Source organism: Urocampus carinirostris, chromosome 10 (genome assembly GCF_059441175.1).
Source record: "Urocampus carinirostris isolate Australia breed hairy pipefish chromosome 10, RoL_Ucar_1.0, whole genome shotgun sequence".
NCBI classification, from domain to species: Eukaryota; Metazoa; Chordata; class Actinopteri; order Syngnathiformes; family Syngnathidae; genus Urocampus; species Urocampus carinirostris.
This window is the reverse complement of record NC_142358.1, coordinates 39,970,653-39,992,304: the sequence shown is the minus strand read 5'-3', so window position 1 is coordinate 39,992,304 and position 21,652 is coordinate 39,970,653. Positions and strand designations below refer to the sequence as shown.

Sequence of the window (21,652 nt, the reverse complement as noted above, 5' to 3'; positions counted from 1 at the left end):
ACACGTCCCCTCTGTCCATGCCAAAACTACGCCCTTGTTTGATCTCAATGTGGATCTCAGACGTTTCACACATAATCACAGTGACAACTCAAAGAACTCGTTTTAAGGCCAATCCATCCATCCTTTATCTGCACTGCTTTTCCTCAGTAGGGTCGCGGGGGTGCTTGGAGCCCATACCAGCTATCTTCTGGCAGTGGGCAGGGGACACAGAGACAGACAACGCACTCACTCATTCACACCTAGGGACAATTTGGACCGGCCAATTCACCTGACATGCATGTTTTTGGGAATGTGGGAGGAAACCTACACAAGCATCTTTCAGATATAATTTCCCCTTATGTTCCGGTCCGGAGCCTTCGCTCTGAAAATGCTGGTCTACTAGTGATCCAAAGAGCCAAGAAGAAATCCACAGGTGGGAGAGCATTCTCCATTCTGCCCCTGGTGTTGTGGAATGCCCTTCCCCCTGAGATTCAATCTGCAAACTCGGTGGAAATGTTTAAATCTAAGCTTAAAACACTCTTATATTCTATAGCTTACGAATGACCTATATTTCACGTTGACAATATCTGTGTATTATTTGTTATTGCAACATCCATTGCAGCCTGTTCATCCTGGAAAGGGGATTATCTCACGGGCAATCCCTTTTCAAGGTTTCTTCATTTACCCCATGTTGAGGTTTTTGAGTTTTTCCTTGCCCTCGTGTAGGTTTTAGATCAGGGGATGGTGTAATAATAGTCTGTACTTTGCAATAATCTGTGGTCTGTGCAGCTCTTTGAGACTCTTTGTGATTAAGGACTATACAAATAAACTTGACTTGACTCCATACAGGAAGGTTCGATCTCATGACCGCAGAACTGTGCCGTGGACGTGCTAACTACTCAGCCCCCGTGCTCCCCATTTTAAGGCCTTTCCCCCCAAAAACACAGTTTACTGCGACTGATCAGCGTAGGGGTTTCTTATGACAAATGTCGTCCAACAGATAATTGATAGTTACCTACAAATGACCTATACTGTACACAATCCTCTCAGGTTAAAAACAATATCCTTTTTTACAATAATGAGGAATTACGACATTTCTTATTATAATTTTATGATTTTAAGTCATGTTTATTCGTATAGCCCTTAATCACAAGAAGTCTCAAAGGGCTGCACAGACCACCATTATTATGAACCCAAGAGCCAAGAAGAAATCCGCATTTTCTAGTGCGTTCTCCATCCAGACCTGGTTCTGTGGAATGCTCTGCCCTCTAAAATTCAATCTGCAATCTCAGTGGAACGTTTCAAACCTAGGCTTTAAAAACACTTATATTCTATAGCTTATGAATGAACTATATATTGTGTTGATGATATCTGTGTATAGTTTGTTGATGCCCTTGCAACATCCATTGCAGCCTGGGCATCCTGGAAGGGGATTACCTCATGTTCGGCCCCTTCTCAAGGCTTTTTCATTTCCTCATGTTGAGGTTTTTGAGTTTTTCTTTGCCCTCATAGGTTTCAGATCAGGGGATATTGTAATGGTGGTGATTATATCATATAGAATTTAAGAAATGGCTGTTATAATGCAAGACATGACAAAGAGTTGAAATGATTTATAGAAGAAGCCTTTAGAGTCATTCAGGGGACGGGTTTCCTTCAAGTTTTTGGCTTTTACCTTCATCCTTGTTTTTCCTTTTCGGCTGAATTCTCAATTGTGTGATGTGATGTTTGTTGCAACAGGCCTGAAAAGAAAAAAAAAAAAGGAAATCTCAGTTGGTATAACCTGTCCATTACCAAGTTTGTACAACAGGTGGCAGTATTTATCAGGAAATTGAAATCGAGAGAAAAAAAAATCAACTAAATATAAATATCTGGCTCCTATTTTAAATTCTGCTGTAACACTGCAGTGGTGTTACTTTTTATTATTATTTTCGTCAAATATTTTAATTTTTACTTCAGCAGTGAATGCGATTTACACTTTTAAAATGAACGCGTTTAAACTTTAACATTGCTCGTGTAATGATCGGGAGCGGATTTCCAAAAAACGAATATTTACTCGTGTAGAAGTTTAAAATTTAGATTGAATAATGGGTTACTTTAGACTAGTAAACCCGAGTGAACTGAGTGCTCCTGCAGAATAAACAATTATCCCTTTTCTCCAAACTTCTGCTATTCTCAGCCAATCACTGATTTTTGCACAGGATTTTAAGAGAATAAACTATTTTTTTCCTCTAGTCTGGAACGTGGCAACACTTATTTTTCAATTAAAACGTTTTTGCTAAGAGAATGTGAGTAAAACAATGTGTGTTTCACTCCGGTACTCACGAGTTTGTTTGGTATGCCTAAAGATGAAACTGTTTGTCGGGAATGGATTAGATAATGGATTTCTAGGGAGAACACTACAGAACAGCCGCTTAATCTGTTATATTCATATTTTGGATGACTGCATGATCAACCTTGGAGAAATTAAGCCTTAAAACGGATGCAATTCCTATAATTAAACCTAACGGCGCGACAAAATCTGTAGGTACTCGTAGATACTCGCATATAAGTCCGAATTTATATTTAGAAACATTAGATAACTGAATTTAAGGGGGTGGCTTTTATGCGCATATTTGATTTGTGTCACTTGTAGCGAACCGTAGGCTGTGCGGTGGAGGGGGTGCGCTTTATAGAGGAACAAGAAACCGATCGTGCAAACGTTTTTGTTGTTTCCCCCAAACGAGGAAAAGATACTACACCGCCCCAGAATTCACGGTAAAGGTGTACTGAATTTGTTAACTTTTATTTGTAAAATTTATTTAGCAAAACGTCATGCCTAGAGAAAAAAGAAAACGCTTGTCCTATACTGCTCACTTCAAGCTTCAAGTGATTAAGGCCGCTGAAGAAACAAGCAACCTGGAAGCAGCAAGAAAGTTTGGTATAGATGAAAGCAACATCCGACGATGGGTAAAGGACACATCGCTGGAATTTTTACCGAAGGCCAAACGTGCAAACAGAGGCTCGAAACATGGACATTACCCAGAAATGGAGAACGAGATCTTCGAGTGGATTCAATCCCAGAGACAAAATGGATATGGGGTTTCTCGGTTAAGTCTCCGTTTGCGAGCGCTCGAGATTGCGCAAGCCAAGAATTACGAAGGATTCACCGCTTCCACCGGTTGGTGTACACGTTTTCAGCAGAGATACTCTGTAAGTATTCGACCGAGAAAGAAAATTGAAGAAAAGTTGCCATCTCAACATGACAACAAACTTTTGGATCTTCAAAAGTATTTCATTTACCCAAAAAAGGCCAGGGACTACCCTCTCTCCAGAATTGGGAACGTGGATGAGACACCCATGTGCTTCGAAATGCCCAGCACCTTCACCAACTCCAAAAAGGGTGAAGATACTGAACTGATCAAGACTCATTTCACTGTGGTCTTGGCCTGCACTGCGGATGGGGCCAAATTACCTCCCATGGTCATATTTAAGGGAAAGATTCCCCCAAAGGATAAATTCCCCAAAGGTGTGATCATCCATCAACACCCGAACGGATGTGTAGATGAAGGAGGAGTGATAAAATGGCTCAATCACGTGTGGGTAAGAAGAAACAGAGGTCTATTACAAAAACCTTCTCTGCTCTTCTGGGACCAATTCGAGGCCCATCTAACAAAGACTGTAAAGAGGAAGCTCAAGGAGGAAAATACAACTCTCGCTGTCATACCAGGAGCGGACATGGTGCAGCCTATGGACGTAAGCCTAAACAATGCATTTGAGACGAAGATGAGAAACCTGTGGACACTGTGGATGGCAGAAGTTAAATCCGAGTTGGCTGCTGAAAGCAATTTCAAGCGACAGTCCTTGCCTACAGTTGCATCGTGGGTAAAGACGGCGTGGGATGCGATTCCTGCAGAAATGGTGCAAAAGTCTTTTATGAAATGTAGCATCAGTGACAAATTAGTAGAGGACTACCTGTGGCAGGAGGAGATTCAGGAAACCGCTTCGGACAGCGAAGATCATGCAGAACCGGAGGATGCCGATGAGGTACTGTGAGATAATGACATTTTTCAGTATTTAGAAAAGGAATAGAATAAGCCGTGTCTTGAGTCAAAAGATAAAGATGATCGTTAAAATTACTTTGAAGTTTTCTAATTATTGTTAAGAGTGAAATGATCTGCATTTATATAGCGATTTTCAAGTCAAGACTTCCCAAAGCGCTTTACAGTGGGCTTCACATTTCCCAATAGCGGCCGTGCAGCCATGTAAGGCGCTAACCTGCTTATTGGGGGCATTAGGGTTCAGTGTCTTACCCGAGGACACTTCAACATGTAATACGGAGGAACCGGGATTCGAACTGCGATCTCTTGATCCCAAGACCAACGCTCTACCTCTTGAGCCACTGACGCCCTATGTTAGATCAGTGTTTTTCAACCCGTTTTGAAACCAGGGTACACTTTTATTCATGAAAAAGTTCCGTGGCACACCGTCCGTCGAAAATGTTTGAAAATGAAGTTATGTCAAATATTTCACTGTACTACCTCATAAGCAGATAATTCGTATATAAAAAGGAATTAAGTTGTTAAATGTACTGTGCGACCTCATAAGCAGATAATTAGTATATAAAAAGTATATTAAAATCTACTGCCACCTACTGATATGTATGACTATTACAGTTCCTCGTGTGAAGATTAGCAAAAATACTGAATAAGGGCCTGATTTTTTGGGAAAGATAAAATTGGGCAAATTCCAGCGGCACACTGGACAAGGTCTCACGGCACACTAGTGTGCCCCTGGCACACTTGTTGAAAAACACTGTGTTAGATGATAAACAGAGATGTTAGTTTCTTTTGTGAATTTATAGAATAAAATAAAATCTGTATATTCATATTAAATTTTTGAATGTCTATATCTCAGTATGTGGCTATTTCAAATCAGTTTAAAGGAGTGGGCTTAGGCGAAGTAGGCTTATATCAGTGTCTGAAATAACGTCTGCGTGCATCTTATACATCGGGCCTACAACTTACAAAACGTCTCCGCCCGGGTGGCCGACATCTTTTTCAAGAAAAAAAAAGGATTTTAAAATTTTTTTCAAATCAAGCGTTTGCCTTATTTCAATTTCGAAATCTTCGTTTGGTTTTGGAATTTCGGTTTGTTTGGCAATTTGCATACTCGGCAGCCAATCAGAAGCCTGCATCGAATAACTTGGTGCTTCCGGACTTTCCCGAGCGTTATAAGGTCGTGCATTTGCATATCATTCTCCAAAGTAGACGCACAGAGAACATAAGAAAAAATGGAGAAGTGGTTAGGAATCAAGCCAAAACCTCAGCTCCAGAAAAAAGATTCAAAAGAAGCTAACGAAATGGATGACGCTACAAAACGTAAACGTACATTAAAAGCCTATTGGAAAGGAGTTCAGGTGGCTTGTAGCAGTCGATGCAACAACAACATTGCATGAATGAAGATGAGTAAATACAGGTACATACAGATGGCAGATGGAAAACAGCCATGTCATATACATGCAATGAATGTTATAAGTAAATTCATAATAAACTTAATTTTAAAGTGTTGTTCTGTTATATATTTTGATGATCAATCCTTAATACTTTGCAACAATGTTTTTTTTCGCAATAAGTCGTCTTATTGCGTTTGAAGTTGTGAAAAATGGGGCAGGCAACTTTATGGCTGGGCAGGCAACTTTTCAGAGTTGTCTGCCCTGGTGTTTGCTAACTTTTTGTCACGAGTTTCAGACACTGCTTATATGCAAAAAACTATGGTAAATTGAACAGCATTTGGGCTTCATGAAGCTATGCGTTAATATAAGCAGGACTATTCAACTCTTATTTGAACATACAGGAGTTGTCGGAGACCGGGATCTCCAAAGGCCCCGAAGAATCCAGTGATGCAGAAGTAGCAACAATATGGCTCGATGGGTAAGTTTTTCATATTTCATTTTACTCGATTTTGTATACAAAACCCTAAACGTTGTGTGCACTGTCGGAAAATAGTATTATTCCGCACGGTTCCTGCCCCAACCTGGAGAAGTTTGAAGTAAACTATTAAGACAAAGTGGAGTCAAATGAGAACTGCTCTCAGCAACACCTTCTTTAAAGGGACATTGTGTATTGTTTAGTGCCTACTAGTGGTAAAATGTAATTCATTGTAAAGAAAAATATTGAATTGAATAATAAGCTTAAGTACATGAAATATCATACAAACGTGCTTTTTTCATACTTTTAGGAAAAAATAATTTAATTTATTGACAAAAACTGAGACTGACCTACAGGAGGCTGGCATGATTGTCCACCCTCTTGCTTCTGCGGGGTAACCCCAGAAAACTTTTGAAAGACTTGGCAAAAAAATTTGAAGAAAAATGGTGGGATTCGTTCGCTTTGAATCTCCTTGAGCTTTGTGGCACTTGATTTTGGAGAGAGAGAGAGAGAGAGAGAGGGAGAGAACACAGAGAGCGAAAGAGAGAACACAGAGAAAGAAAGAGAGAACACAGAGAAAGAAAGAAAGAGAACACTGAGAAAGAAAGAAAGAGAGAGAGAGAGAGAGAGAGAGCACAGAGAAAGAAAGAGAGAACACAGAGAAAGAAAGAGAAAGAAAGAGAGAACACAGAGAAAGAAAGAGAACACAGAGAAAGAGAGAACACAGAGAGAGAAAGAGAGAACACAGAGAAAGAAAGAGAGAGAGAGCACAGAGAAAGAAAGAGGGACACAGAGAAAGAAAGAGAGACAGAGAGAGGACAGAGAAAGAGAGAGAGAGAGAGAGCACAGAGAGAGAGAGAGAGAAAGGCAGTGATATATAATGAGAGAGAGTTACCAAGATTCCACACCACATCTTTTAAGACAAAATTCTACAAAACTGCCAAACCCCCACTCCAGACAAAAGCTTATTCTTCAGTACATTTGATTTCATCGTATGATGATTTGATAACGTCTATGAAGTAATAATAACAATTCCAGAGCCTTTGTCCCCTTATTAAAATAAACATAACTCCTAAAATTTGTGTTCCTTCCGCAGTTGCTTAAGAGTGTTGAGACTCATTTTTGTCCTAAGTTTTTGTTTCAAAACAAGGTGCGAGCAAAGTTCCTTTGTTAAAATGTCACAAAATACTGCAAAGCAAAAGAGGATACCAACGTGTTTACCTTCAGTGCTGTGTAAGGCGCTGCCTATTCCTACCGCTCACCCAATCAAATTGCTTTTGGTGCTTTGCTAGAGATTTTGGGTTGTTAAATTTTGTTTTGTGTTTTTTACCATAAAGTAGCTCAACATACATTGTTTAATGAGCTTCAATATAAAGGATAATATAGTGATTTGCAACCAAAACGGGGTCTGAGGGTTTGACACTTTGACTATACACTATAGTTAAAATTGTGTTCTATACATATACTGGACCGAACCCTAGGGATAATTAGGATTGTCTCTGCTTCGCACAACAACGGCTCTATATGCAACTGTCAGGACCAGAACTCTCTAGTATATTTGTGAGGAAATTGAGACAATATTGTCTATTATGTAGTACGGTGGTCAACAGGGGGTGTGAGGGCACTCCAGGGTACATGTAAATAATCATTTTTTAAAAATAGTATTAAAAAAGGAGCATTAAAATGATTTAATAGCCATTTTTGAATCAAGGTATTTCAGAAAAATAGAGCTACTATAGATAAAATGACCATGATATTCACAAGGCTGTTATTTTTAACGTGACGTATATATTTTTACAAAAATTGTCTGGACCAGAACGGAGACAGGACCCGCTTGCGTTGCGTTTCTCACAAGTTTTATTGGAAGAAAGAGAAAGGGTTGCGCCCACGATCCGGTAGTTCCTGGGTCGCTCTGAACGCGGAAGTGGAGTTTTCCGTGATGAGCGATGGTGGTGTCGGCAACGGAAAAACGGGTCAGTAGCCGGGACAGGAGAGCAAAAACGTGGTCGGTGTCGGAAACGGGTCGTAAGCCAGAAAAGGAGAGTATACGTGGTCGAGATCAAAAACGGGTCGGAGCCAGGAAACAGACGGGAGCAAAAAACAGGTGGGAGTCAGGGTCGAAAAAGGCTTGCCTAGGGCAAAGTGAGGTTCGCAGACGGACTGACAAAAGGGGACAGATAGGAGTGGGTTTAAATAGGGACAGGGAGCCAATCAGAGTTCGAGGCAGTTGGCGCCAAAGGAGCGAGCACAGGTGATACACATCGATAATCATGACACTACGAAATTACTACATAACCAATAGAAGACAGGCATTTTACATAATGTCAACCAATAGCAGACAGGTATCTAAGAGATAACTCGTAACTCGTCATACTCACAATTATCGCAAAATTCAAATTATATCTGATACTCGGATTGTGCTCTGAACGCGGGTGTGGATCTTCCGTGATGAGCGATGGCGGTGTCGGCAACGGAAAAACGGGTCAGTAGCCGGGACAGGAGAGCAAAAACGTGGTCGGGGTCGGAAACGAGTCATAAGCCGTGAGAAGAGAGTAGACCTGGTCAGGATCAAAAACGGGTCAAAGCAGTGGAACAGACGGGAGCAAAAACAAGTGGGAGTCAGGGTCGAAAAAGGCTTGCCTGGTGTAAACTGAGGTTCGCAGACAGACTAACAAAAGGCGACAGACAGAAGTGGGTTTAAATAGGGACAGGGAGCCAATCAGAGTCCGGGGCATTTGGGGAAGCGACATCTAGTGTTCAAATATTAGTGTTCTTATAACTTTCAGATACCAATTAGATGAGTAACAAGAGGTTAGATGTTCAAATCCCCTTTTTAATGCCTACTTCAGAAGCAAATTATCCTGATTCTTATCACCATGCTTTCTCTTTTTAGTGTTCACTCCACAGAGGGCCATACTTCCTACCCAGATCCGAAGAAACTGAGTGCAAACTGTACCGGGCAAGTGGGGTACAGCTGGGCCAGGTCGGTGGGCAAACAGGATAAGATGCAAAGCAATGACGGGGTACGGAAAGGAATTGAAGACGAAAAGGAGCAGAAAATAGGTAAAGATGACACATGTCTGGTTGAAGAACAAATTACTGCATAGGATGAGATCACAGAACTCAAGATCGAAATGCTTCAAGCTAATTCATTTCTTCAATGCTCGAGAGTTCTTATTTTTGGGCACATTTTTCTGATTTGTTTACTGTCCAGGGTTGGGTAGGGTTACTTTAACTGGATTACTTTCAATTACTTTTGGATGACTCCAATACCAAATATGCTAATAAAAGACAAAAGAAACTAAATATGAATAAAATGACTCAATTCTGTGCAGGCTTGGGGAGTAACGGAATACATGGAACGGCAAAAATGATGTTGGCAAGCTGTTAAGATTTATTTTCATTTTGTTTCTGTCGCATTTTATGTTAGTTTTGCCGGAGATCAAAGAGATCAAAGCGTGAAGAGAAAGCTTACCACGTGTTGTAAGTCATAATTTTTTTGGGGCCTTTCTGTAGGAAAATGTATCATTTTGACTGTTATACCCAGGGTTGGGTAGGGTTACTTTAACTTGATTACTTTCAATTACTTTTGGATTACTCTAATACCAAATATGCTAATAAAAGACAAAAGAAACTAAATGTGAATAAAATGATGACTCACAACACGTGGTAAGCTTTCTCTCCTGGCTTTGATCTCTTTGATCTCCGGCAAAACGGACATCAAATGCGACAGAAACAAAATGAAAATCAATCCAAACAGCTTGCCAACATCATATTTGCCGTTCCATGTATTCCGTTACTCCCCAAGCCTGCACAAAATTTAGTAATTTTATTCAGATTTAGTTTCTTTTCTATTCTATTAGCATATTTGGTATTGGAGTAATCCAAAAGTCATTGAAAGTAATCCAGATAAAGTAACCCTACCCAATCCTGCTCATCCCATGCCTAGTGAAAACCAAGGGACATTATTCAACTATTGTAATGACGCAAAACTCATTCTTGACATTCAGGCAGCGACTATAAGGAAGAAGACATCAAGCCGGAGGTCAAATGCAAGCCATTGTCTAACTTCGACCCCACCGAGCCGGAATCAAACGTTGACGCCAGCCGACCTGATGCGTCCGATATCACCACTATTGTGGTCAAACCTGAGCTGAATGGAGAGAACTGTCTTGACATCAAACAAGGTTTGTGTATAAATCTCATCTCATCTCATCAGCCGTACCGCTTATCCTCATCAGGGTCGCGGGGGGGCTGGAGCCCATCCCAGCCATCTCCGGGCAGTGGGCAGGGGACACCCTGAACTGGTTGCCAGCCAATCGCAGGGCACACGGGGACAGACAGCTCGCTCATTTACACCTGGGGACAATTTGGACCGGCCAATTCACCTGAAATGCATGTTTTTGGAACGTGGAAGGAAACCGGAGTGCCCGGAGGAAACCCAAGCAAGCACGGGGAGAACATACAAACTCCGCACAGGAAGTCTGGAGCTGGATTTGAACCCACAACAGGTTCCCATGACATGAACTGTGCCGCACAAGCGCTAACCACTGCGCCGCCGTGCTGCCCTTGTGTATAAATGTTAACCTCTATTATTTTTTTATTTAAATTGATTTATTATTATACCGCTCTCTTTTTTAGTAGTAAATCTATTAGAATGGGTCAGGGGCCGCATTGGGTTAAAAAATGTGGCCAAGGGGCCGATCCTGAAGACCTATCTCATATTTTTTCATTTCTCAATAAATAGTAATGCAGTTTACTAATACATTTTACATGTCTTCTGAAAAACTTATCAAGTGAGTTTTGAAATGATCACAATTAAATCAAAATCATATATTGGGTCCCTGTTTTAAGCACTTCGTTTGATATTTAGTTTTGTAGTCTTCATTTTGTCTTAATTTGTTAGTATTTTTGTCGTCAGATTCTTGTTGTAGTTCTTCAGTATTTTTTGTAGTATTGCTGTACTTTTTGTAGTATTTGTGCAGTATTTCTGTAGTAGTATATTTGTGGTATTTCCGTAGTAGTATTTTCGTAGTATTTCTGTAGTATTTCCATAATAGAATTGTTGTTGTATATCTGGAGTATATCGTAGTATTAGTGTAGTTTTATTTTTGCATTATTTCTGACTTTATACTTCTGTTGTAGAAATATTTCTCCAGTGTTTTTGTAGTCTTACTGTTGAAGTAATTCTGAAGTATTGTCTAAGCAGTATTTTAGAATATTTCCATTGTACGGTAGTTATTTTTGTCATATTTCTTTTAGTATTTTTGTAATATTACTATAGTTGTATCTTTGTAGTATTTCTGGGGTAATATTTCTTTAGTAGTATCTTTGTATTATTGAATTATTATAGTAGTATTTTCTTTAGTATTTTTGTCAAATTTTTGTTGTAGTTCTATAGTTCTATTTCTCAGCCCCAGAAGAAAGACTCAAAAGAAGCTAACAAAATTTATGACGCTACAAAACGTAAACGTGCATTAAAAGCATGGTGAAAAGAGGAGTTCACGTGGCTTGTAGCAGACGACGCAACGCGAGTACAGCGGAACCTCGGTTTTCGAACGCCTCTCAGTTTGAACAAATCGGAGTCCAAAAAATTTCGAGACATTTTTGCTTCGCTTTTCGGTCAAAAAATTGGAGTTCGAACACCGGTAATGCGTGAGTGCTTACGCTAGGGTGCGATGCTGAGCGACGTACGGATGTAGATCGCTCTTTTCGTGACCAACTGTTATCGCGTGCAGACGTGCTTCGTTTTGCTTTCGCTTTTAATATAGGTGTACGAAGTGTTTTAGCCCCAAAGGTAAGAAATGCTATTCATAATTCTTTTCTTTATCCTTTTGTTTTTATTTTTTCACATTCATGTTAGCGTAATCTTTCGTACGGAAGATTACGATAACGCAAACATATGATTAGCCTGGGTTAGCTTTGCTTACGTTGAACATTCGAGGTAAACATTCAGGTTGTTGGAACGGAGCCCAACTTTCAGGGTGTTGGAACGGAGCCCTCTTTCCAGTGAACCGCTCACTACTTGTTGTGGAGACCCGGGTGCTAAATGACTTGTAAACGACCTGATTTTTTTTATTTTTACACGTTCATGTTAGCGTAATTTTCGTACGGAAGATTACGATAACGCGGACGTACGATTAGTCTGGGTTAGCTTTATATTTCCGTTAAACATTCAAGGTAAACATTCAGGGTGTTGGAACGGATTAAAACGATTTACATTATTTTTAATGGGAGGAATGATTTCGGTGATCGAACAAATCGGTTTTCGAACAGGGTTCTGGAACGGATTATGGTCGAGAACCGAGGTTCCACTGTATTGAATGAATGAAGATGAGTAAATACAGGTACATCGTGATGGCAGTTGGAAAACAGCGATGTCATATATATATATATATATATATATATATATATACATACATATGCAATGAATGTTATAAGTAGATTTTTAATAAACTTAATTTTAAAGTGTTTTGTTATATATTTCGATGATCAATCCTTAATACTTAGCAACAATGTTTTTTTGTTTTTTTTTTGCGATGAGTCGTCTTATTGTGTTTCAAGTTGTGAAAAATGGGGCAGGCAACTTTATGGTTGGCTGGTCCGCTAACTTTTTGTCATGAGTTTCAGACACTGCTTTAACATTTTGACCAAGCATTATTCATTGTCCATCTTTACAGAAATGAATGCCGAGATCAAAATTGAGGATGCCCCTGTAGTGATCTCCGATTCGCGGTTGTCCGAACCAAAATATGGAATAGATGATGACGTTCTGGACACTCGGGTAAAAGTGGAGCCTGAAAGAAATGGATGTCATCAGAATTGCTTAAAACGGATGCATAAGGAGGACGAGGAGGACAAAAACTACCAAAAGGAGCAAAGGTATGTTTCCATAAAACCCTCTTAGCCTCTTTTTTGTCCTCATTTTAAGGGACTGCTATGTACTTTTTTTATACATCTTGCATGCAAATGGGAATAAAAAGAAACACAAAGTATGTGCTAGCAGCGAGATAACGACTTTATTTTGTCATTAAAGTAAAACAAAACAAACGTTCTTTTGATTGGCGCTGGATTTCTTCCTTTGAAGGTACGAGAAGAATTGAAAAAAATGGCCTGGAGAGTGCTTGAAAAGTGCTTGAATTTAGCCATGAAAAAGTGTTTGAACCCTGGAGTTAAAGGGACAATATTTGACCACTAGATGTCACTGTTTTTTGTAATGAAACCTACAACTAGCGCTACAAAGCGCAAGGAAGGATACGAACTATAATAATAATAACAATAATTTCCTTTGTATTGTCATTCTTTGTAACAATGTACACAGAACGAAATGTCGATACACCTGACCCGTTGTAGCGAGCCGATGCAGCCGCAGCCAACAGAGGGCGCCGCCATTTTACCAATTAGGTATGACTCGGCCGAGGCGCGAACCAGCGACCTCCCATGGAGACTCAACATGACCAAACGGCACCATTTTTACCCCCTTTTTTTGCCAAGTCTTTCACAAGGTTTTGTTTTTTTCGGGATACCGTTAGCAGCAAGATGGCCAACAATCATGTCAGCTCACTTTACAAATGTATTAACCTATGTGTATTCAAAAAAGCATATTAATTGGATAGCTCATGTATTTTTAATCATTACTCAAGTCAATATTGTTTTTAGTACTATAATGTGCTAATCATTTTTTATCTATCTATCTATTTCTCTCTCCCTTTCTTTCTTTCTCTCTCTCTTTTTCTTTCTGTCCGTCTGTCTCTCTTTCCATCTCTTTCTTTCTTTCTTTCTCTTTCTCTTTCTTAGTTTCTTTCTATCTTGTGACATCTTTACAAGCATAGGCATAAGAAAACCGCTCCGTAAATACGTCTACATAATTAGATTTTTTTTTTTTTTAGTTCATCAAATTTGGCATTTTTATTTTAAAATGTATACGTTAAGTTACATCATGCTGCTACGCTGAGTATTTGTACGGCACCGGATGACTTTAAGGCAGGGGTGTCAAACTCATTTTAACTCGGGGGCCACACGATAGAACAAACATTTTGTCGGGGGGCCGGACTAGTTGATTAAAGAGAAAGAAAAAGAAAGATAAAGAAATAAGAGAAAGAGGGAAGGAAAAGGAGAGAGGGTGGGACAAAGAAAGAAAAAAGGGAGAGAGGGAGGGAGCGTGAGAAACAAAAGATAAAAAGTCGTGAGAGAGGGGAAAAGAAAGGGAGAGGAAGAAGAAATCCAAAGAGAAAAGAAAGCACGAAGGGTATGAAGAGAGAGAGAGAGAGAGAGAGAGAGAGAGAGAGAGAGAGAGAGAGAGAGAGAGAGAGAGAGAGAGAGAGAGAGAGAGAGAGAGAGAGAGAGAGAGAGAGAGAGAGAGAGAGAGAGAGAGAGAGAGAGAGAGAGAGAGAGAGAGAGAGATTGACATTTTGTGTTTTTTAGCACGTTCAACTTGTAAAAAAAAAATCTTGAGAAAATATATTGTTTTTTATAAGAAGTAAAAATACATGAATTATCATATAAATGTGCATTTTTAGAAAACACTTGCGGGTAAAGAAATTTACTTACTTAAGATGGGCCTCACTTGGAGCGAGGTCATGTTTATTTGTATAGCCCTTTATCATGAGTAGTCTCAAAGGGCTGCACAGACCTCCAGACTATTATGACACCATCCCCTGATCTAAAACCGACATGAGGGCAAGGAAAAACTCAAAAACCTCAACATGAGGAAAATGAAGAAACCTTGAGAAGTCAAGTCCTGTTTTTTTGTGACACCCTTCATCACAAGGAGTCTCAAAGGGCTGCACAGACCACAGATTATTGCAAACCACAGACTATTCTGACACCATCCCCTGATCTAAAACCTACATGAGGGAAAGGAAAAACTCAAAAACCTCGACATGAGGAAAATTAAGACACCTTGGGAAGGGACCAGACAAATCAAACTGTCCTGATAATACTTACACACGCTCGTCAGGTTTGGAGCAGTTCCCGTTTTTCCGCAGCAGCCAGGTGACATAATATTCCACCATTTCGCTGCTACGGGTACCTAAAAACCTCAAGAAGGCTGCACAAAAAAAGAGAAAAAAATTGTGTGGTCGGGTCACTTTGACTCTCTGTAATTTTTTCTTTTTCTTGTGCCTTTTAGCACTCGCTTTCGGTCACAATACAGCGAAATCGAGTGATCGAATAATACACACCGTCCCTTTAAAGCCCCAATGTATAATATTTGACCACTGGGTGGCACTGTGTGGTCTGGTGCCAGCGAGGGCCACAGTGCACAGCGTGGTAGCAGGATGCCGGACAAACATAGCGGCGGCCTAAGTGCGAATTTCACTTTGTAAAAGAAACTCAAATTTCTCGTCAGGCGAGATAATATTGGTATGATCGTTCATGTATTTGTGTCTCGTATTCAAATCTATGTTTTGTTTTACCACTAGGAGGCATTCATTTTCACTCACTGTCCTTTTACTGTTTATGTCGAATGTTAAAAATCGCTTATTGCAAACCATTTGCTTCCCGAAGGATATTATCATGGCCGGAAACGATTCCCTTCGTCTTTGACCAAGAATCGGAAGAGGAGCCCGAAGGAGAGCAACAGCCTCGGCAACCGCAAATACGTCGAACGATGGATGTCTCAGAATGGTAATTCCAGTCATCTGAGAGTACGGTAAACCCTTGTTTCCCGCGGGGGTTAGGTTCCAAAAAGAACTTTCGATAGGAAAAACCCATGAAGTAGAAACCTTTTTTTTTTGTTTTTACAATTATTATACAACTAAATACTCCCTTTTTAAGCTAATCTAGCTGTAGCTCCTTAGTTGATCAACTTTTAGCTAGCCAACTTTCAACAGATCAACACAATTTCAATAACTAAATCTAATGTGTTTTTTTAAAAAAGTACTTATTAAATATTTTTCATAATTTGCCATAACAGGGTAGAACATTAAGAGTGTCTCATACAAGTATAAGACATTTAAAATAAAAAGTAAGGAAAGTAAAAGTTGAAGCATACCTCTTTTTCCACAGTTGAACTCCCGCCAAAATCAAATGATGTCACTTCCTGTAAATGAAGTTTTGGGAATTGTAGTCTTTTTGGGGGCAATTGAGCACATTCTATTACACAGGTGTCAAACAGGCGGCCCGCGGGCCAGATCAGGCCCGCTAAGGGATTGAGTCCAGCTCGCGAGACAACACTCAAGAGAAGCACAAGAGAAAAACAAGCTGCAGGTTGAAATATGTCAACTTGATGTTGCCAAAGCCAGGGGCCTCTCACAAAGACACTACTTGTATTTATTTCTCTCTCTCTCTCTCTCTCACCCCTTTTCTCCCGCTCTGTCTCTTTCAGTCTCTGTGTCTCTCTTTTTCTCTTCCTTTGTTGCTCTTTGTCTCTTTCTCTGTCCGTGTCTTTTAACCTCTTTTGCTCTCAACTTCCTTTTTTCCTTTTCTCTTTCTCTCTTCATACCCTTCACGCTTTCTTTTCTCTTTTCTTTCCTTCCGTCTTTCTATTTCTCTTTAGATTTTTTTCTTCCTCTCCTTTTTTTTTCCCGCTCTCTCATGACTTTTTATCTTTTGTTTCTCATGCTCTCTCCCTCTCTCTCTTTTTCTTTCTTTGTCCCGCCCTCTCTCCTTTTCCCTCCCTCTTTCTCTTATTTCTTTATCTCTCTTTTTCTTTCTCTTTAATCTACTAGTCCGGCCCCCGACAGAATGTTTGTTTTATTGTGTGTCCCCCGAGTTAAAATTAGTTTGACACCCCTGTTCTAGTAGGGTGGACATTTACTACTGGGACATGTAAAATTTGAACAAAATGTAAAGTAAAAACATAAATTAATAACATCTAATTAACAAATGAAATTAAGTTTGGATATTGAAATCTTAAAAAAAAGAGAACATAGTAATAGGCAGAATTTTTGTTCTTTTTTCCTGGCAAAAAGTTCCTTATACAGACGTTCCCCTACTTACGACCATTCGACTTACGAAAAACGGTAGATACAAACATTTTTTTCAGGATGCCGTAAAATATCCAGACATTGCTGTCAGTTAGATTTTGTATTGTGTGCACCTTTTTCCGAGTACAGAGCAGTACTGTAGTTCTTTCTGTCACTACCAGTTGTGTGGCGCTGTGAGAGATCAACCAGCATCCACCCCAAAGAAGAAATACGGCTTCTACTTCCTAGTTTGTGTGCAAACATTCTATACTGTATCTCCAGCACGCTAAGAACTTTGACATTTTTCTTGTTTATTATCTCGTGCATCCATTCAATATGGTTGGTGTAAAGTGTAAAGAAGACGCGAGCCGTTTCTTTTAAAATGAAAGTGGAATAAGAAAGCTTGATGCGGTTGAGAAAATGGTTGAAACGCTTTTTTTCCGGCCACTTTTTACCACGGAGGAGGAAGTGGACTACCTCTTGAAGCCCATCTTCCAAAAGTAAGTTAAACTTAACTTTATTTATCTTTATAGAGCATATTCTTTTTAAGTACAAGACAATATAGGTTCCTGATTCAAACCTTAAACATACAAAATATAGCACTGAAGCAACTAACGAACAAATTCAGCTTACGAATGATTGTCCGGAATCTTGTTCGTAAGTAGGGCAGCGTCTAGACACCAACACGTGTAATGTAATGTATGTTGTTTTCTCCCGGTCCCAAAGGGGACACATAAATTCAATTAAAATTTAAGACGACACATTTTCTATAGGTGCACATGCGGTAATTGCTGTACGATGGAGACAGAGAAGGAGAACGTGTGTTGCAGAGAGACACTAAAGGTAAGACAGTGCCACACAACCAATTGTATAGTTGATTTATTAAAAAGTATTTCCGACTGCACAGGTTGTCAAAAGAATGGACGAGGTTACTCCTCCAGTGAAATGCATGACTGACCACCCAGGTTTTGTTCCAGTCTGCCTGAATAAATATTCCTTGCAAAATGCCCTTAATATTTACAGGGCAGATTATGGGAATCTGCCAGTCAGAGGCCATAATAGGTAAGTGAGGTGATATGCGACCAAGCATACTTCTCTGCATTTTACTTCGACTTTTCCATCTCGACAGGCGATCGAGATTACTGGCAAGCAGGTCCTTTGTCAGCTGGTGCTGGGGATTCCTTGGAAAGAAAGTCTGTGTCGTCCTTCCCTCTTGTGTGGTCCAACGCATCAACCGGGAGTTCCCAATGCCGCCAGCCATAATCTAGATATTCGGTGTTGTGGAATGCCCTGCAAACTGAGATTCGATCTGCAACCTCAGTGGAACTGTTTCAATCTAGGCTTAAAACACATTTGTTTTCTATGGTTTATGAATGACCTGAATTTTATGTTGACGATGTCTGTGTATTGCAACATCAATTGCGGCCTGGTCATCCTGCGCGGTCCTTCTCAAGGTTTAGTAATTTTCCTCATGTTGAGGTTTTTGAGTTTTCCCTTGCCCTCGTGTAGGTTTTAGATCAGGGGATAGTGTCATAATCGTCTGTAGTATGCAATCATCTGTGGCCTGTGCAGCCCTTTGAGACTCTTTCTGATTAAGGGCATCACAAATAAACAGGACTTGACTTCTCAAGTTTTCTTCATTTTCCTCATGTTGAGGTTTTTGAGTTTGTCTTTGCCCTCATGTCGGTTTTAGATCAGGGGATGATGTTATAATAGTCTGTGGTCTGTGCAGCCGTTTGAAACTCCTTATGATTAAGTGCGTCACAAATAAACAGGACTTGACTTGACATCTTAATTCCCCTGACTAAAGCTCCAAATTGGCTGCAAAAGCTCCCTCCTGAAATGCCTTTTCACATATCTAATAAAATCAGTTTTCTTTGTCCAAATATATATTTTTACAACCTGATTCCACGTTGACTTTGTTTTCAACTGGTTTTCTTTTGCTGCTGCTGCTACAGTTTTTACTTTGGAAGAACAAAGGTGTCCTGGCTTTGGTACGGACTTTGCTTTTCGTACATCTTACAATGCATTGCAGCCTCGTTAAGCCTGACAATAAAGCTAAATGGCAGAACTCTGTATCAAGTTTGGATGAAAAACAAAACAATATTCGACCACTAAATGACTGTGTTGTCTGGTACGAGCGAGAGCCAGTGAGAAATGGCACGGCGTGGCGGCAGGATGCCAGACAAACATGGCGCCGACCTAAGTGGGGATTCCGCGGTGTAAAAAAAACACAGATTTCTCAAACTGTGATTTTCTTTAAAAATCAAAATTAACATTGGTACGATTGTTCATGCATGTTCGCCCAGTATTTAAATCAATGTTGTTGTTTTTTTAACTCAAGTACAGTTTGTTTGTACCACTGGGGGGCATTCAATATTACTCGTTGCAAATAGACATTTGACCTGACTTTCACTCGAGAGTTTCTTACTTTAAAGCAGTGCTCTAAGGTTTTGGGTTTTTTCTTGCCCTCATGTAGGGTTTAGATCAGGGGATGGTGTCATAACAGTCTGTACAGCCCTTTGAGACTTCTTGTGATTAAGGGCTATACAAATAAACATGACATGAAGATGCTACCAAAAAAAAACTGGCCTGTCAAGTCAACACACAAGATTCGATTTCCAGAATGATTTTTTTTACAGACAATTCTTTTTTAACTTTTGTTGCATTGCCAATTCAGTATTCTCAAGTATGCTACACTGCCCTTAAAACAAACAGTAACTATCTCAGAGACGCTTTATTCTCCAGGGCCATTACTGCCCTAAACAAGCACAAAAGGCTAACAAATATGTAAAAGAAACTTGATATTTATATTTTTTTAAGCTTAAAACGTATGAGGGCTGACTATTCAATCTGACATTTTTTAAACCGTCTTAAATTCACCCTCCGTGATAGGTTTCCAGTGCTTGGCAATCAGCGTCGCGACCTTGTGGCTCGCCTTTGTAGCTTTTTCATTTGACTCGTACGGTCTTGTGCTGTGCCGCTGAAACAGCTTCCAGTTGCTTCACCTTTTCACAGCGTTAGTTTCCAGTTAGGTTTTTGTAGTCAGCATGTTTTGTCTGCAGTTCCTCTTGATATTATACTCTTTAAAATGTTGGATTTCTGTGAAAAAATATTCCAATTTCCACATGTCCTGGAAGTGGCGGCCCTCAGAGTCAACTTTCCTTTTTGTATTTGAAGTCGCCATGTCAGAAATAATGTGAGCTTTAATTCTCACAGAAAGCCAAGGGCAAGTTGGCCATCATTTGGTGAAATGGGCCAGCTATTAGTTATTTTATGACAGAGTCTGCAGGCCAGTAAACATGTTGTCATGTGCCGTAACTGGCCCTCAGGTCGGACTTCATCCATTATCTGCACCGCTTATCCTCAGTAGGGTCGCGGTGGTGCTGGAGCCCATCCTAGCTATCTTCGGGCAGTGGGCAGGGGACACCCTGAACTGGTTGCCAGCCAATCTCAGGGCACATAGACAACTCACTTGCTCATTCACACCTAGGGACAATTTGGACCGGCCAATTAACCTGACCTGCATGTTTTTGGAATGTGGGAGAAAATCTACGCAAGCACGGGGAGAACATGCAAACTCCACACAGGAGGTTCGATCTCATGACCTCAGAACTGTGCCGCACACGCGCTAACCACTGCGTCGCCGTGCTGCCCATGGATTCATTACATATCAACTGAAATATCGAGAGCCTTTTATTATCTTAATACTGTTTATTAGGTATACTTTTTCATAATATTACAATATTTTGAGATGGGTTATTTGGGTCTTTGCCGTAAACAGCTATATTAAAACAAAAAATGACTAGCAATATATATGTTGATTGGTAATGAATGCTAAATCTATGACATTCTTTTATGAATATTACAGAAAATAATTATCAAAATAATCTAATTCTAACTGTATCTGGCCCCCGGGCCGGACTTTGGACATGGCTGAGTCATCCAATTTAGGCCAGTTTATAACCACTACAGTATAAATATTACCTATTTACTTACTATTCTTTTTTTGAGTTTTTATTCGATGTTCATCCTGGAGTGCTACGTCTAATCTCGTTGTAAACAACGTACACTTGTTGTAATCAATAATAGAGAATATTTTAAATGATTTACCTTTCCAGCACAGGTGCAATGCTGCAACATATTTTTTAAATTACTTTTATGTTGACGTACACTATCTACTTAAATGTGGATTAGTTAAAATAACAAAAACATATAACGTCATTGAATTAAAATAGCTTATAAACGCAACTTCCTGTCATTACTATCGGGGTTTTCAATGACAGTGTTTTTTGTTGCCTGCGAGGCAAGCCGTGGAAGAGGTGGGCCCCGACTTTAATTGTCGCATAACATGCTCATATATTTTGACAGTTTTATATTTTTTTGCCATGCGAACAGTACGCATAATGTTCAACTTTATTACCAAGCTAAAGCATGTTTTATTCGGGTTTTCTTTTCAAGCAGCATCGTTTTAGCTTGCGCTCAATGAAGCTTGTGTCAAGCTAGTTTACCTCCATGGCAATAAACTCGAAAACCATACACATGTGGAATTTTATACCTGTGTTAGTGGTCATAAGTGTTGTTTTTGTGATATTTGTAAATACGTTAGAAGGTCAAAGTGACATTTGTTAATTTACGCGTGTTCATTGTTTTGACCGTGTAGCCAAATGCTAGTGTTAGCATATACGAGTTTATACATAAACAATGTGTCATGACCACACGCAGCTAAAGCCGGATAAAAGTCGGTTGTCACTGGAAATAATGCTCATGTTAAATGATGAATAAACGGATACAATGCTGTTTGAAATGGATGCCTGTCAACCTCAGCCAACCGCCACCCCTTTTAACTCCATCCATCCA

General features: G+C 39.8%; 1 protein-coding gene across 1 annotated transcript; it reads left to right on the top strand.

Moving 5' to 3' along the window:
* Window positions 1–2,627: 2,627 nt before the first annotated feature.
* LOC148358928 (uncharacterized) lies at window positions 2,628–18,743 on the top strand. The gene is made up of 9 exons (XM_088346437.1): window positions 2,628–4,002; window positions 5,812–5,888; window positions 8,779–8,948; window positions 9,896–10,072; window positions 12,566–12,767; window positions 15,393–15,512; window positions 17,566–17,635; window positions 17,700–17,854; window positions 17,922–18,743. The coding sequence occupies exons 1-9, from the start codon at window positions 2,791–2,793 to the stop codon at window positions 18,058–18,060; spliced, it is 2,322 nt and encodes a 773-aa protein (XP_088202563.1). The 5' UTR covers window positions 2,628–2,790; the 3' UTR covers window positions 18,061–18,743.
* Window positions 18,744–21,652: the final 2,909 nt, after the last annotated feature.

Bases quoted from the DNA above. Each gene is read 5' to 3' on its own strand.
- LOC148358928 (XM_088346437.1), top strand. From the start codon at position 2,791: ATGCCTAGAGAAAAAAGAAAACGCTTGTCCTATACTGCTCACTTCAAG. The intron at 4,003-5,811 runs GTACTGTGAGAT...TTGAACATACAG, and splicing joins AACCGGAGGATGCCGATGAG to GAGTTGTCGGAGACCGGGAT. The intron at 15,513-17,565 runs GTAATTCCAGTC...CATTTTCTATAG, and splicing joins ACGATGGATGTCTCAGAATG to GTGCACATGCGGTAATTGCT.